Source organism: Colias philodice, chromosome 27 (assembly GCF_061535455.1).
Source record: "Colias philodice isolate Cphi_HAF_F1 chromosome 27, ilColPhil1 Martin Lab GWU primary, whole genome shotgun sequence".
In the NCBI taxonomy this organism is placed as follows: domain Eukaryota; kingdom Metazoa; phylum Arthropoda; class Insecta; order Lepidoptera; family Pieridae; genus Colias; species Colias philodice.
Window position 1 is genome coordinate 6,131,662 of NC_143112.1, and position 18,919 is coordinate 6,150,580.

At 33.6% G+C, this 18,919-nt stretch overlaps 1 protein-coding gene across 1 annotated transcript in view; it reads right to left on the reverse strand.

Moving 5' to 3' along the window:
- sns (nephrin adhesion molecule sticks and stones) overlaps nt 1-18,919 on the reverse strand; it is a 207,634-nt gene that overhangs the window by 46,860 nt on the left and 141,855 nt on the right. The window contains exon 9 of the mRNA XM_089711862.1: nt 1,958-2,094. Within this exon, the coding sequence (XP_089567988.1) occupies nt 1,958-2,094 (137 nt within the window). The remainder of the gene's footprint in view (nt 1-1,957; nt 2,095-18,919) is intronic.

The following is an 18,919-nucleotide window of genomic DNA, read 5'->3' on the forward strand; positions in this document are numbered from 1 at the left end:
TATGAAAGTGTAAAGTGTAAATTATAATATTTACTCTTACAGAATAAAAAATAGTATATTATTCTATATGTATTCCGATTAAAACACTCAAGTACATCCAAACTACAAATCCGTTCCCGAGAAATGAAAACGCAAACATAACAGTATTACGAACTGTTACCTCGAATTCAAAGTTAAGATTGTCAAACGTCTCAAAGAAAAAGTAACCTAATTATGTTTAGAGTAAAGGATAAATTCCTTTGATGCTTTGGTCGGTAGAGTGAAACGTTTTTTTAAAACTTTTATACCCAAAGGGCGTGTTAATAAACAATAAGATTGTATGGTGTAAGTATATTCTAAATAATATTAAAATGAATAAAAGAGAGCGTGTGTAACGAGCACACGTGTCAGAAGTGAAACTTCTTTGGCAATATACAAATTTGAATATGTAGGTACTGCGATTCTACTCAGCTACCTAATTGATGTAGGTTGTTGATAACAAAACGCAGCAAGTCAACGACTATTAGCAAAGTGAGGGTAGTTGGGTCAAACGTCGTATAAACATCGTCCGAGCCCCTAGGCACGATTCGTACGAATTTGCCACGAGTCAAAGGAAAGCGGCTTTTTATAGTATTCGACAGCTAAGCATGTTACATGAAATAATGATAACTACATTAACAAATATTCATACACAAAAATACTACATCAAAAGTAACGTCTAACAATAAAAGTTAGAAATAAACGCTTATCTCTTGAATTTGGACCAAACATCCCAAATACAACATTTGACTACACTTCTCTGTGATTGAGTTATTCAGTCAAAGGATTGCTTAATGTATGGGATTTCGAGTGTAATTTTAAGTTAAATAAACTATGTTTTCTAGTAATTAAGTTTGTATGAAACGTTTGAAAATACGGGTAAGTTTTATTTATTTATCAGAGTTGTTTTTTTATCGCAGTTTTGTTTAATATCAAACTAGCTTTCCACCCGCGGCATCGCCCGCGCTGGAAAAGAAAAACCCGCATAGTTCTCGTTCCCGTGGGATTTCCGGGATAAAACCTATCCTTTCTCGGATATCAAAATATCTCTTTACCAAATTTCATGCAAATTGGTTCAGTAGTTAAGGCGTGATTGAGTAACAGACAGACAGACAGAGTTCTCGCATTTATAATATTAGTATGGTGTAATCTATTGTGTGAGAAATTCAGTATAATATTATTCTTTTAAAATATCAAACCATACGAATCCCCTTTGCAAACTAAACTACGTTATTGGCCAAAGTTTCCATGTATGTATTTAAATGTATGAAAATTCATTTCATCAGTAATAAATAGGTATAGTCCGGGATACATCGCCCATTTTTGCAAGTGATTACTATCAAGCTAATTTTTCGTGAGTAGCTTTATTTTGATGAGATGCCCAATAATTTCATGTACGAAACTCTCGATTGTGGTAGCTTACAGAGACAAATTGCGTAATAAATATTTGAGAACCATCAAATCAAAATATTTTATCCTTGTTTCCTCTGGTAGCTACCACAATCGAGAGTTTCGTACATGAAATTATTGGGCATCTCATCAAAATAAAGCTACTCACGAAAAATTAGCTTGATAGTAATCACTTGCAAAAATGGGCGATGTATCCCGGACTAGTAGATAAAAACAGCTACAAAATATAGTGTATTTATTTAAATTAGTACCTACTAGCTTACCGCCCGCGGCTTCACCCACTTTGTCTAAAACCTAATAAATTATATACTAAAACCTTCCTCTTGAATCACTTTTTCTATTGAAAAAAAAAATCAAAATCCGTTGCGTAGTTTTAAAGATTTAAGCATACATAGGGACATAGGGACAGAGAAAGCGACTTTGTTTTATACTGTAGTGATAATATGATTAAATATGAAAATACTTAGCTGATTCTGTTTCGACAATTTTTAAATTATATTTTTATAAATGTATTAAGGTTAATACTTACATAGTACAGTCAAGTCGATTTCAGCTTTCAAAGTGTTGCTTATCATGATGTTCTTGGCTTCACATGTGTATCTCGCCTTATTATCAGACGCGTCAGCCTTAAACGATAAAGCATTCTCCGACATGCGACCACTGGTTCTGTAAAAGAAGAAAATTTTCATTATTTAACTATTTAAAAATGTAAACAGGTCAGTTTTCATTTTGAAACCTAAAAAAATGTTAGAAATTTTTAATGAAAGAAAATGAAATTGAAAGATCTATGTATAATGAAAGTAAGTATATTTAATAAATACATAATTATAATTTAGTAATTTTTTAATTATTATTTTAAACAAACTTGTAAAACGTAAGTTATACTTTAATAAAAAATATACAAGAATAGGTAGGTAGATATTATATTAGAAGTTCCGAATCAATGTTATTTCTAATTCCTCTTTTAGGTAAAAGATTATTGTTGTTTGTAGACAATCAAATGAATGGAATATAATCTATTAAGATCCCGTGTGACAGAGACACACAATATCTCTATCCCTCTCAAACTCAATTACTTCCGGGTTAGCCAGGTAAACTAAAGTTAATAATTTGCCAACAAATAGTTGGTTTCAAATACCAAACTATGTCAATATAAATTATATTCAAAACTTGGCTCGAATTATTCTAAGGCCGTAGACCTAGTTGAGTTTAAACTATAGAGTTAAGTTATGTATAGACAGGACACGAAATTTTTAATTTTGATAAGTATTTTTATAATTGTATAAGCCAGTATAATGAAACAGTAGCTTATTAAATAAACTGATGCGTAACTTGGAAAACTTAATTAATATCTGTTTAGTAAATATTTCGTATACTTCAAACGCGTTCTCTAATCATGAAATTCCCGCGTAGAAAAACAAATATTCCGGTATTCATTAATAACGCGACAAAAAACGTATAAACATTTTAAATATTTCAATACGTAACAAAAGTAATGACATTCTAAATTAAAATTCGCGTTTAAAATCCATTAACATTTTTTACTTCTAACAGTAAAATGTGATAACAAAAAACAGTAAAGAAATTTATTTGTTCCATACAGCACATCACTAGAGTTCCCCTTACCCATAAAATATTCAGCTAGAAACATTTAATTAAATCCCGCGTTAATTGTCACTGAATCCCATCACAGGATACATTTCTCGGAAAGCCTTTAGCAGAACCTAAGGTAAAGACTTCCTTGAAATACTAAATCTATTACGTTCCAGTTTCTGGGAATTATTACAGCTTATGACTAGCTCGCTCTACGGACCGTCGATCCGGGAAAAAAACTTATGCCATTCAGGAATATAATAATTTCCTCAAAAAAAAAGACTCGATTAGTAAAGTATTTCGGTCGCTATCGTGTTAACAAGAAAATCCTCCGCACATACAGACACACGGACGTCCAAGACAGAACTTTTTTAAACTGTTTTTTAACTAGTTTAAATAACAAAAATGACATCAAAAATATCATGAATGTTAAAAATAGTGTTTTTTCTTAATATGTGTGTGTATGTATTATCTTACAAGTGCAATGTATGATACATAAAGACATTTTAAGTTTGAAAAATCAGATGTTTTGCGCGAAGTGACAGTAGTACCCACCTCAACGCTTCGCTTATGAGGCGTGCAATAAATACTATGTCTCTCTTATATTATAAAAGTTTGTTAGTTTGGTTAATCGCGTTAATCTCAGACAATGGTTCGAATTATTAAAAAAAAAAAAATATTGGATAGTCTATTTATCGAGAAAGGCTACAACATCACGTGACCAATACGAGCTGAACCAATGAAAATGTTGTTAAATCGGAAAATGTTAGTTTTTTTCAAACAATCTAATCCTTAGAAGAAATATAGAACTGAAATTGGTACATAAACGATTATACAATGTGTCCAAAAGGGTAGTGACTATATTTTAAGGTCGGATTCTATTAACAATTTTATCGATAAAAACACCCCATATTGGGGGTGCTAACGTCACCCCCTCCAAGACAGAGCTGTTTAAAAAATTTTAGTCGAGTTTTTTACCTTTGTCTATTAAAGCATCCAAATTACGAGTTCTAGACATCCTGTATAAATATCACGAGTAAAGCCATAGCCTTAAAACTAGTATATTTTAGTAAAGCTGCACTAAATATTACAACAGTGTATAAACAAATTTTATTAAAAAATAACCGCCACGTTAAGCTTAAGCGGCATTTAATAGTTTAAAATTTTTCATCGCTGCAGCGAAACATAAAAAGCAGTAATCTGCACTTTAGCCCACTTCATTTTCTATGTGTATTTAAATACTGAAAGTTTTAAATAAGGATGTATGTTGTGAATTCTTAATGCTGGAGGCTTCTATGCGCGAAGTTTCGCCTTTGTTTTGTGGTAGGAATAAAAAACTTAGGGAAACGAAAACTACGGCCTATGTAGGTCAGTGAATTTTATGTAAAATATAATATTATGATATATTATATCTATTTATATAGATAGTGTATCTTAGCGTGATAATATCACCTTTTTCGATAAATGGGCTATCTAACACCGAAATAATTTTTCAAAACAGACCAGTAGTTCCTGAGATTAGCGCGCTCAAACAAACAAGCACTTCAGCTTTATAATATTAGTATAGATTCCAATATCTAACCCTAAAACTAACTCAAGTCTATTTCAATCCCCTACCATAAATTAGTTAATCATGTAAGCGGTTAAGTTACTGGCTCCATTAACTGTACAACATGACTATTGGTTAATTTGCAATGTTGGTATCGTTATTGTGATGTTGGCAGCACTGTTTGGCAGCTCACTGGGTTATATACTAGCGGGAAACGCGGTTCTGTCTGATGTTAGTAGTGTGATTTTATTGTAGGAGGTTAAAAATAGGTTTAGTTATAATTATCGAAGACAAAACAGTATTTAGAACTATTAATAAGCTTGTTAATAAAAATAACAAGTACCTATGTATAAAAATAGCTATATTACATAATAATAATAATTGTGATAGATAAGTAAAAAAAACTGCAATCAAATGGGCTTATCTGTTCCACAGAAATTAAACTAATAACACCACACTTTTTGCATACAAATAATATTCTTTCGAACATATTTTTTTACCTCGATGGGAATCAAACTCACATACATCCAACCATCCATAACATACAATTACGTATGACCCCAGGTCAGCAACAATGCAGAAAAACTTGCATTTCTAAGTATAATAGAAAGTCCCAAGCGAGCAAACACCGTAAAAACGATTGAATTATTAAATTGTTTATTTCCTATAAAATTATGTTAAATGTTGCTCTGTGAAATTGCTTGTACCTATTATTGTTGTAATAAATACGTGAATGTGAACATGTAGCTTTATGTAACTACTGAATCGATTTTGATTTGAAATGTTGTGTAGAGATAGATTTGCAATGAGCATTTTTTTGTTCTACGTGATAAAATTCATCCCTTAAAATACGTACGATAAGAAATATGATTTAGTTACAAATATTAGCAATTGCCTAAATAATATATCTTGGTATATCTGCTAAAATTGCATGGGTAGTCCCATTTTGATATATAAGAAGACAAACATAATCCATACTAATATTATAAATGCGAAAGTAACTCTGTCTGTCTGTCTGTCTGTCTGTTACTCAATCACGCCTAACTACTGAACCAATTTGCATTAAATTTGGTATAGAGATATTTTGATACCCGAGAAAGGACATAGGATAGGTTTTATCCCGGAAATCCTACGGGAACGGGTTTTTCTTTGAAAACGCGGGCGAAGCAGCTAGCTGGCTATATAAACGATGAACATATTATTATATAAAATAAAAACACAAAACTATTTCTTAAAGTCTTTCACTTTATCCATTAAACATTCCGTCCACAAAAATGTCCAGACACTCCGAAAACTAAGAAAGGAATCCTAAACAAATAAAGTTAAAAATTGCGAGCTAAAGAGCGGAGAGTTGTCACAATTTTAAATAAAAGATGCTTCAGAAGTGTCCTTTTATTTCGCCGCTAATAGTCGTAGAGGGTTATAAAATATGTATGGTGGCCACACTTCGGGAAACTGTGGTACACATGTTTGATAAATTTTCGGGAAATTATGTAAGTTTTATTGAATAATTGAACGTTTTTTTCGGTAAATTATAACCTTTTTTATGTTTCGTTTAATATTTATTACGATCGAAAATGTTATAATACTAAAATTTTATTATTAAATCTTATTTATCAGAAGATGAAAAGTATCATAAAAATAATATTTGAAAACACACATGAACTTATATGCATCGACTTATAGAGATACACCACTGTAAGTATTATATCCCTTATAACATACTCATTTTAAAACCATTATAAAAGTTCTTTATCCCCATCTATTATGTCACTTTAATCCAAAGTGAATCCACTTTAAAGTTATCCCCACTTTACCCAACGCATTGTCACCCTACACCGGACAGTACGTACACGATAGAAGCATTACTGAGAGAGAATTCATTTAAACCGTCTCATATAAGACCGAATAGTTACTATTTCTCTTTATATTTCTTGAGTGTAAGTTATCATCATTTGAGTGTCTTTCAGTTAAAATATAATAAGTACTAAAGTTGTTACTTTAAATTTGTTTGTAAGCAATCGAAATTAGTGAATCAATTTTTTCTTTTGAATCGAAGCAATGAGATGTCTATCATGTTTGTGTTATTTATTTTTTGGATTGTAAAGCTAAATTTGGTTATTAATGTAAGTAAATCTTGCGGAAAATATTATATTATTTTATATGACTGTTACCGTAAAATGTAACTGTATTTGTTGCTACAACAACTAAACTGATTTATCCCAGATTTTATCAATTGCATATTCCAATTACTTTGTCTACAATTAATAGTCATTAAGCAAGCCTTTTATACACTTTTATTTTCGACCTCACATATTAGCTTCCACATTTTTAAACTATCCTTTTCCTAAATAAGTAATATCCTAAAAGTCACATTACATATCTATCCCCTACAGTACCAAAAACGCTTAACTACACCCGCTACCTCTCATAACTCGAGCGCCATCATTATAAATTTCCTCTTAAATTTTCCACAGCGTTATTTATTACTTAATCTGGACGCTTCGCGAATGTTTTTAGGAGTTAACTGCTGTGATATTATTCGTTGAATGATGGCCTCGTCTCCGTTTTATACTACAGGGTCTTGAGCGTATGGTGGGGATAACAGCGTAGGTAATTGTAATCTGTACTTGCATGTGGGATAGGGATGTTTTATATCTTGAAATGTATGAAATGAAACGGTTTTACAGGATATAGACGGACAAAAAATAAGTTATGGTAGATTTAGTAGTCACTTTGGTAGTGGTTAAAGCGTTAGTGTAGAACCAAGGGGTACTGGGTTCGATTCCCGGTAGGGAAAGCAGTATTTTTATTTTTATTTTAGGTGCATACGATTGTATACTATCTAGTTTAGGTATATATTTTTATATTTGATAACAGTTTCATTGCATTTAAACACTTATTCTATCAAAACCAAAATAAAATATGTAAAAAGAGAAATATCTTTTAAAGTCCGATGGTTCAATTCTATTACGTTTTGAAATGTTATTTTGAACATAATATTATTAAGTAATTATGTCCAGTAAAATGAGCATTTACAAGAGTTTTACTTTTAAATGAATAACACTCAAAAGGATATAAAATAAATAGGTTTGAGTTTGATAACGTTGAGAGGAATAAAAAGGAAATTCAAATAAAATTCTTCTAGGAAACGTATTGAATTAATTTGAACTATTCCATTTATTTTAATCCTGTTAAATATTATATTAAGGGCTGATTTTTCAATCCTTGGTTAAAACTTATTTGTAGAATAACGTATTAAACAACCATTTATGAAATGTATTCTAATTGCCAGTATTTGACAGTTTACAGGTGACATTTTAATATTATCGAGTAATACTTTATTGGACGGGTAAGTTTTATCCAAGGATTGAAAAATCGGCCCTTAGGGCGTTTGTCCACTACAAGGAATTTTACGGTCCGGCATTCTGATTTTTTACGGTCCGGTATGGCACGCCATTAATCTATATACTAGCTTGTGCACTATACGTAATTTTACTGTCCGACATTTTACTTTTCCCTATTCCGGATGGTTTTTTGTGTCTACGAGTCGCTGTAGGTATAATTGTTTTCGAATGCCCACTTGCTTGGATTTTACTGTTTTTACTGCATATGCCAATTAAAAGCAAGCTCTTGTTTTACTTTCTTTTAGTTGGCAATGAGATTTGAGAAGTCGGTATTGTTATTTTATTTGTATACGTAGTATATTATTATTAGTCTGTGATTTTATATACATTGACCAAGCATTGACCTATAATCATTATCTAAGTAAGTGTTGGTAAGTTAAAGTTCAAGTGGGAATAGCTTTAGCTCCTCGTCACCGATTAAAATAAATAAGTGAAACACGCATTTTAAATCTCTTACGGAACTTTACTTTTTATTATAACGAAGTAATATAATATTTCACCTTCTATATTTTTTACTCGTTTCTTGTAAAATGCAAAAACAATCATTTATGATAGCATTATACCGCCAAACTTCCTTGAACTGTACCGCACTGATCCGAGTAAAGACGGACAGGTGCACAAGCAATTCATCGGTTTTTTCATGCCATACCGGACCGTAAAAAATCGGAATGCCGGACAGTAAAATTCCTTGTAGTGCACAAGCGCCCTTACTCAATTAATTAAATAATTTATGAATATTATTCTTCAATGGTATTCAAATTATTTTACGAAGTTTTTTGTAAAACTTTTACAAGTTTTAAAGGTGTTTAAAGTCTACTAGTGTCTCATAGCATTTTTTAGATAAAATATATGATGATAATTCTACGTATATTATGTTTTAAACTTCAAATATTGCAAGCTCAGAAAAAAAAAACTTTAAAAAGTATGAATAAATTTCGAATTTTTAATTCTCCACACGTGACTAAAACTAATTGGATTCATCGCTTAAAGTTCAAAGCCGGAACTCGAACCCGGGTCCTTTTGACGACTAGCTCCATTTCGCATCCTTAATGTACAAAGAAAATATTTCCCTCTTTATACGATATTGCGTTACGATGGTATAAGTTATGAGCGAGGAGCGGTTAAATTTAATAATTTATTAAATTTCAAGAAGATAATATTAGAGGCTTGCTTGTTGAGGTACCACATTCTAATAAGTATTGTTATAAATGTGTAACATGTCGCAAAAGCAGTATTTTATTGTATGATTTTGTGACTGGATATTGCAGCTAGAATGACTACTATGACTACTTTTTACTGCGGTGAAACATCTGTTTCCTATGAGAATTAGATTTAGACAATATAACTAGATATAGATAATCTATGTTACACATAAAGCTGTCTACAGGTGAATTTTAACAATTGAACAACAATTTTAACAATTAAAAATAACCATGTTAGAACCAATAAATCCATTCGAACATCCATACTCAATAAACATTTCAGTTCTTCAAACACTTGAAAGCAATTCTAACGACCTAAGTGTTTAAAAATCGCTACGCTCATCGCTCCGCTACATCTCATCACTTGTACCACAATCTCAACTACGGATAGGATTGTCTCACATAACCTGCGATGTAAATTAAATATCATTTTATAATAGAACCCATGTTATAAAGGAAGCTTCTATTTCAAAGCGATTTGTTTTATATTTTTGTGTTTTTATATACATATTATAAAAAACTAAAGTGTATTTGTTATTGTTAAGTTGTTTTATGATTTTTACAAGAAACAACACAGGTACAGTTGTGCGAAATATTGTTAAGAAATGTATGTGTACCATTCATTTTTATATCTAACTAGCGGTCCGCCCCGGCTTCGCCCGTGGTACATGTTTACGTTTTCTCTACATAAGAACCATCCTCGTACATCAAGGAATATAATAAAAAAAGAATTATCGAAATCGGTTCAGCCGTTCTCGAGTTATGCGCTTACCAACACATTTTGCGATTCATTTTTATATATAAGAAGATGTGTTATTTAGTAGATAAAACACATCATTGCCAAGTTTCACTAAACTTCATTCAGTAGTTTTAGAGCGATACAAACAAACATTCATCCACTAATCAATACTTTTCCATTTATAGGTATTTTATGCATAGTATTCGAAATAATAAATTAAATAATAAATTTATTGTACACTAGCGGTCCGCCCCGGCTTCGCCCGTGGTACCTACATGTTAACGTTTTTTTTCATAAGAACCATCCTCGTACTTCAAGGAATAGATTCCGCAGCGCACGCGATAACGAATTTTTAGGAATTTTTTACACCTCGGGTTACATTATTGCATTTTTGGTAAGGATCTCTAATTTTTTTGAAAATGCAATATAGCCTATGTTGCTCAGTGAAGATGCAGCTTTCTAATGATGAAAGAATTTTTGAAATCGGTCCAGTAATTTATGCATGAAAACCATACATACATGATTACAAACCTTTCCTCTTTATAATATTAGTATAGATTACTGTTATAAAATTAGATTCTAAAATGCAGTTCCAATGAATAGAAAATCTATATTCACCAGCTCTAGATTCGACAGTCTTCAAGACAGTCCCATACGTTAATAAAAAGATTTTTATTTCGCACAAAGACGCGAGACAAAATGATTAACGACTTACCCGGATTGCCGGGGTCAGAGTTCGATCCCGGGTTAAGCCGGATAAGTAGACGTTACTGATAAGATGGGTTTTTGTGTTTTATGTATATGTAATGGATGGTCCGGTTTTGATGTTGGTTTGTAGGAGTAGATGAGAGGTTTGTATTTTTATACAGGTAAACAACAGGTTGATAGGTAGTAGGTAAAATGTTTAAATTAAAAATATGTGTTTTTTATTTATAGTTAAAAACATTGCATTTTAAACACTTTATAAAGAACGTGATTTAAATCCATTTTAATGACGTTTGTATTAATAATTGAAAATAATGTTTACAAAATATAAACACACTATAAACTCTAATACTCACTAATACTCAATATAATCATTTTAAAATTTAACGTGTCTTAAAACAAAGTCATATCTAACGTATTCTACATGAAATTTTTAAACTTTCAACTCATCATTTTTCCAAATTTCTGTAAACATCACCTCAAAACACATTATTTCTAAAGAATTCTATACATTAAATATTAATATATTTAATTTCCCTTACGGCGGAAGCTCGTAAAAATGTCGTCGGTCCATTGTCGAGCCAGCGTTATGTCGATATCGATAATCGATAAGCCATTCCGGCGCGCATCACTAGTGATGTATTCAAGCTGAGACCGTTTTATAAAATTGTATCGTTGTATTTTATATTTCTATGACGTAGGGTCTTTGTGAATTGCAATTTCAATTTATTTATGGGAGGGTAGTTGTGAAATTTAGGAAGGTTCGATTTTGTTTGAATATATTTGCAAGGGACTAGAAGGTTATGCAGCTGTTTTTTATTTAAACCCTTTTATCCTTATAGACTTTGATTGTATTTTTTTACATAGAGAAGTCATCATCATACCTACATTTTGTACCAAAAACATAGTACCTTATGAATAATGTATTCATATTAACAATCTCACATATCAAATACACACAAATAATTTATTTTCATATTGAAACCAACAAAAAAAAAGAGCGTGTGTCACACGTGTCAGAAGTGAAACTTCTTTTGCAAGATTCAAAGATAATAACATCGTCGCCTTACTCCATTACATGATTTTATTCTCAAAGCGCTTAAAGAAGTTTCACTTCAATAATAATAATAACCAAAATATATCTGTTTTTTTTTTTAATAATTAATATAATCTTTGTTTTGTTCCGAACATGCTCTCTGGGAAGGAACTGTCTTCCTTAACACAGGATTTTCCTAGCTAGGAAGACAGAGCCACAGTGTAAATGTACTGTATTAATTTTGGACTCAATAAAGATATTTTTATAAGCTATTGCATAGCTTCTATCGCGGGCCTTGAGCGCGGGGACCGAATCCAGAAATTCCGTAACGAAAAAACCTCTCGCTCCCCACTCCGACGGGCACGGAGGTGTGGCTTGAAGGCATAGCATGCAATAGCTTTACCGCGGCAGTCCCCGAGTGCCACACGTCTTTTATCTATGAAACGCCCTTTTCCCTCCAGTCACACACATCTCACCACCACACTACACACTTGACCATATTCACCGCGCACATAACTCGCAGAAACGGGAATTCCAAAGAGAATGTTCTAGCGTGCTCTGAATAACGCTAAGTACGATTAAATCTAAATTACTCCCTCGGGTTGTTTGTTTGCTGGGCTTTTTGTATGTATGTACCTACGTGCAGACTAAATAGCTCGACGTTGAGTTTTATGTGAATTTTTGTAAGTTGATTTTTATTTTGCAAGAAGGATATAATCTGTACGTTTTTATATTTAATACAAGTAAGCAAATTAAATTTGAACGTATGTTGTCAAATTACTCAAAAACGGCTGGACAGTTTGGAATATCTTCATAAATTTTACACTTAAACCAGAATTTTCAAAATCAAGCAACCAAGACATACACATTTTACTTAAAAACCTACCTATTCTATAAAAAACTAGCGGTCCGCCCCGGCTTCGCCCGTAGTACCTACATATTTACGTTTCTCTACATAACAACCATCCTCGTACTTCAAGAATATAATAAAAAAAGAATTATCGAAATCGGTCCACCCGTTCACGCGTGATGCCGTGACCAAGAAAAACGGGTTTAATTTTTTATATAGAGAAGATAAACTCATCTACCAAAAATTAACGACAATTCAAAGACATATCCAAAGACCAATCTAATAAACTGAACGGTAAGCAAACATCCCAAAAAAACGCTGGCAATATCGAAGCAAATTTATTATGCAATAAAAGTAATTTATAAAAAGTAATAAAGTCGGGGTTTTGTATGGAAACCAATAAACGGAATATATTCGCAGAATAAAATTCGACGCGGTCATTCTAATTTCCTCTGCTTCTTACTATCTTTTTGAAAGATTGTGTATTATGGTAGCTGAAAAACATATTTGTTTTTGTTGTTTGTAAAATAATATAACTTATTGTGTATTGAAATATGAGATATCTAAACTATTATCTATACTAATAATATTATAAAGAGGAAAGGTTTGTAATTATGTATGTATGTATGGTTTTCACGCATAAACTACTGAACCGATTTCAAAAATTCTTTCACCATTAGAAAGATGCATCTTCACTGAGCAACATAGGCTAGGTTTTATCCAGGAAATCCCACGGGAAAGGGAGCTATGCGGGTTTTTCTTTGAAAACGCGGGCGAAGCCGCAGGCGGAAAGCTAGTAAAGCTAGTAAATATTTGTGGTTTTGTACGTATGTTTGTAACGTTTCACACAAAAACTGCTGGATCGATTTCAAATTTTTCATATACTTAGCTATTCTTTTTTTATGTAAACGTTAATAAAAATATGAGTTAGTAGGTTTTAGTCAAAACTATGAGTTTTTTTAAACTAACTCATGTCATGTAATAAACGATATCGTACTGTAAGGTTTTGAGATATTTTTTATCTTCATACCTTTTACAAACCAAAACCAAATATATTTTATAATAACTACCCTCAGAATAAGCAAATTCTCAGAAATTCTCGTTCTTAATAACTTCATACTCAATTAAAAACTTTTACGTAGAAAATTGGATTACTCAAACTATTATTATTGGTTCAATTTAGATCAAATATTAATTATAATTTGCTGTGAAATATTTAGGGCGTTAGGTCTGAAATTACGAACAAATTGAATATAGAAAGTATAACTTTAACCCGTGGATTCACACGCTAATTTGATACAAAAAGATACGTTGTAAAAGTTCGACTAAAAACAATAGCATATAAATATTACTATGTTCCATAGGATGCTAGAATTTAACACGAAACACTTGAAAGAAAGACCATTAAAATGCACCAAGCAAAAGACCTAATTTTTTTTTTAATCGCCGCGTTTTACCCGTCCGTGTACATACATGACGCCTGTTTGTCACTATCACGCGTCGAACGCGATGTATTACATACACAAGATCTTAAAAAATACTCAAGTGTGTTGCCTAAAAATAAATTTCTCATTTCGAGCGCTAACCTAATGCCGCGCTATGATACAAGTTATGATATATTATACTGCCCCCCTAGACAAGTGGCTCTATTAGCGTAAAGTTCAATAGAATAGAATATGAATGTATGAGATTGACGTAATTAATTGTCGTCGTCGTCGTAATCAAACGTCAATCTCATACATTCATAATCTATTCTATTGAACTTTACGCTAATAGAAAGCCACTTGTCTAGGGGGGCTGGTAAGAATACGATACAACCTCTTTTTCGCGCTTGACGTGCGCTAAGAACGCTTTCATTATTATTTATTTGAAAGAATGAATTAGAATTTATTCGCAGTAAAAATCAAACACATAAAAATACACAAGCAAAATAACAGATTACTACGAAAAGGCTATGGAATCAGCATATGGTGGAAACAATATTTAGCTGAGCCTTAAAAAAACGCGGCGTTCCACCCGCCCGTGTACAATCCGACGCACGTCAGTCACTGTCACTCGTCGATCGGGATCGTATTACGTTATTATTGGATCAGATTTCTGGGGATTTTCCCGACTCGCCGAAATGTGACCGCCCTTTATGTATTGTGATTGCGAACGTCACTGGATTTATTTGTTACGTTTTTACAAGGTTTTTTGGACGTTTTTTGGCAGATATTTAGTTTTTGTTGTTGGAAACTAAAATGATGATTTGGAAGGATGTATTATGAAATGTTAATGAAGATAAACTCTAGAATAGAAATTCATGTCTATATGTTACTAATTCATTGCAGTGTAATCCATACTTATATTATAAATGCGAAAGTAACTCTGTCTGTCTGTCTGTTACTCAATCACGCCTAAACTAATGAACTAATTTTCATGAAATTTGGTATGGAAATATTTTGATACCCGAGAAAAGACATAGGCTACTTTTTATCCCGGGAAAATGACGCAATCCCGGAAATCCCACGGGAACGGGAACTATGCGGGTTTTTCTTTGACTGCGCGGGCGAAGCCGCGGGCGGGAACCTAGTATAAGAATAAACAAACAAAACAATTTTCATTTATATACATAATATGTACCTAACGCACCATAAAATATAAATGATAACTCAGACAAATATATTCATACAGAGAAATCAATACAGGTGAAGAAAGCAATAAAACGTTATTGTTACTTTCCTCTAGTGTTGTGCAATCGATTATCGATAAATTCAATTGTAAGATTGAAAAGGGTTGAAAATTGTCGATTATTTGAACTCCATTGTAATGATATAAGTTCAACGAGTTCAAGTCCCTTTTAATTGGGGCCTAGCTTGTACTTAGTGCTTTATTTAGCTAATTAGACTTTAATGGCAGTTTCGAGTACTAAATAAGAGTACGTCTAAATAGCTTCCGTTCGTAATCGTCGTATAGTAATGATTTTTCTATTTTATTCAAGTAAATACCCGTTTCTGTAATGTCGTAGTTAATTTATTTCCTGTGATAATGTTAACAAAAGATATGCAATTGTGGTATAAATCAAGTTCCGGCGCCGTTTAGGAGATCTTAATATAATTTGTGAAGGGATGTCTTTAATTTTATCGATAAAGTTTTATTTTATATGAAAGTAACAAGTAATATTTCGTGTAACGTTAACGTTACCTATAACGTTGTTGGAACAGAATTTTGATAAAAATATAGATACTGCTTAGAGCATAAAGATACTTTTCTCAAATATTTTCCTAGAAACTCAATTTCGATATATTATTATTAATTTTTCACAAAAACTTACTTGAGTTGGTAATTCTAAGAATAGCACAGCTTTAGAGAGATAATTAAATTATAGATAGTAAATACATAGATAGATATAGTGAAGAATAAATTATGTTACAAGAAAAAGGAACGTCATCTTCAATTAAAAATATTTCAAGAGCAAATGAGAATGTAATAAGAAGCATAATTGGGCACAATTAGGATCAGGTCCTTCGTGCCTTTGAAGTAATACTTTAAAAGTAAAAAAATCTTTTACGAGGGTATTTCGGCCATTAAATAATTTTTAATTATTCATAAATAATAAAATTATAGAAAAAAACTTTCTTGATAAAGGGAAAGTAACGCAATTTCGAGATTATTCTCAGAATGTAACTAAGGAGCAGTCCTACGGGACTTATAAATAAAGGTGGATGAATGCGGTGTTGTTTCTCAAAGAAATATCAAATTATTAACAGCTCGAGTGTTAGGGGAAAATTCGGGAGGTTTTACGGTTTATGGAGATGGAGTATTTATTAAAATATTTAAATGTTCAGAACAGATCGATTGTATATGAATATCAAATGGAATTTTTCCTTTTGAATCGAAGCATTGGTTGTTTGAAAGAATTCAACTACCAGTATGCTATGATCGAAATAATGTTTGGATGTGAATAAGTCTTGCGCCATCACGCAAAAACTACTAAACTAATTTAGTAGAATTTTTGTAAACAGATAGCAGATGAACACGGTTATTGAATCTGTCTGAATATAGCTATTATTTAAACTGTCCATTTCGCAATCATCTTCTTCTTATATATAAAAATGAATCGCAAAATGTGTTGGTAAGCGCATAACTCGAGAACGGCTGAACCGATTTCGATAATTCTTTTTTTATTATATTCCTTGAAGTACGAGGATGGTTCTTATGTAGAGAAAACGTAAACATGTACCACGGGCGAAGCCGGGGCGGACCGCTAGTACTATATAAATTCGAAATTTACATAGTTTTTAACATTCAAGATAAAAATGAGCCACCCTAATATCACTTTCCATATTTTTCTCAAGACACAAAAAGTATCATGAACAAGACTGACTGATTTGCCAGCTTAAAATATTTGCATTAAGTTCCTAAACAAGTGGTTTAATGCAAATTTTATTCACGGACTTGACAGCTTATAAATTAAATTTGAAATATTTTAAGTATAAATCAAAAGGAAAAGTAATGTTTAATACTGTATTTCATGTTTAGTTAATGCAAAAAAAATGTATAGGGGTTTTTATAAGCTATACAAAGCAATGAACAACAAATTGAGAGGGGTTGTGAGTGGCCTAGTTAACTAAAACTACGATCATAATCTTGATTAAATTTATTTTCTAGCTTATTTATAAATTACATAGAAATTCCATTGACATAAAGGACTAAATCATTACAAACGAATGATACAACGAATCACAAACATTATATCATATTTGAACACATTTCATTTTTATCGACAATCCACATCGACACGCCCCATCACTAAGCAACTACATAAATCAAGGAGACATACGCCCTATCTGTTTTCAGCTTAATACGAAACGTCTGGGATAAGGGGAGGGGGTTCCCCCCGGGAGGTTTTTTACCCGTTGTAAGCAAAGTCGAAGTTTTGATAGCATATTCCGTGGATCTGTTTTTGACTTTTAATTTGAGTTTTTCGATCGGAGATTTTTGTCGTATAATTGATGGAGTAGTTTAATGTTGTTCGTTTGTTAGGCTGGTTATACACGAGCGTAAATAAGTTTTTGAACACATTGGGTTTTTTTTTTTTTTTTTTTTGTGTGGTGTCTCTCAATGTTAGCCAGAAGGGCTTCTACATTTTAACGCGGACGCGGGGGTGAACTGAAGGTTCACCCTGGTAGCGACATGCACAAGGGCGTCCCCCCTTGACGGGGACCACGAACCTCGGCTTGAGCTGTCGCTTGAGTGGAGGAGGCCAGAAGGGCCCTAATCGGACGGGCGCTCACCCGGGTGGGCGCGGGAACGCGGAACAAGGGACCTCGTCTTCGCCGGCGAAGACGGTGTACGCTTTCTGCTGTGGTGTGTGCGGTGTCGCGGTTGGTTCGACGTTGGACTTCAATCGCCGAGTCTAGCCGTGCGTTGGCTTTGGTAATGTCGTCGTCGGAGTCGTCCAAGACGTGTCTTGGCCGCCTGCGACGACGAGTGGGATCGGGATTCGCGACGTATGCGATGGCCTTTGTCACCAATGGGTTGGGGTGGTTTTTAGCCTTGTCGAAGTAGCGCTTAGACGCTTGCTTCATCCATTGGGCTATGGTGGGGAGTTCTAGGTCCCTATGTAGGTCCACGTTACGCACGAACCAGGGCGCTCCAGTCGCCGTTCTCATGAACCGCGACTGAATCGTCTGGAGCTTGTGTATGGAGCTGGGGGCGCAATGCGCGAAAACTACACTACTATAAGTGAGGATAGGACGGACCACCGTTTTGTAAAGTGTCACCTTATGTCTAAGGGACATTTTACTGCGACTGTTTATAAGGTAATAGAGCCGGCTAAGAACATAGCTGGCTTTCTTACGGACTGCCTTAATGTGGGCTTTAAATGACATGTGTGCGTCTAGAGTGACGCCTAAGAATTTGGTGTGCTTTTGCCACGGAATGACTTGGCCATAGAGTTTGACACTATCTATGGCCTCGGGGCCGCCGCGCCTGAAGAGCACGGCGGCGCTCTTGTCGGGGTTCACAGTGATACCCCATTTGCGAAACCATTTGCCTAGTGCATCGGTCGCGGATTGTAGGAGTGGAGTTATTCTTTTGCGGTATGGACTCGACACGTAGAGTGCCGTGTCGTCCGCGAAGAGGGATAGTTGCACTTTATCGTGCTTAGGGATGTCGCTAGTGTATAGCGCGAATAGGAGGGGCGACAAGACGGAGCCCTGAGGGACTCCGGCCTGGATGGGACGTGAAGACGAGAGCGTGCCGTCTAGTCTGTAGCGGAAGGACCGGTTAGACAAGTAGTCTCGTATGATGAACACGAGACTGTCTGGCACGCCGAGAGTGTACAGTTTGTAAATCAAACCGTTGTGCCAGACCTTGTCGAACGCCTTCGCTACGTCAAAGAAGACCGCTCCCGTTCTGTGGGGTGT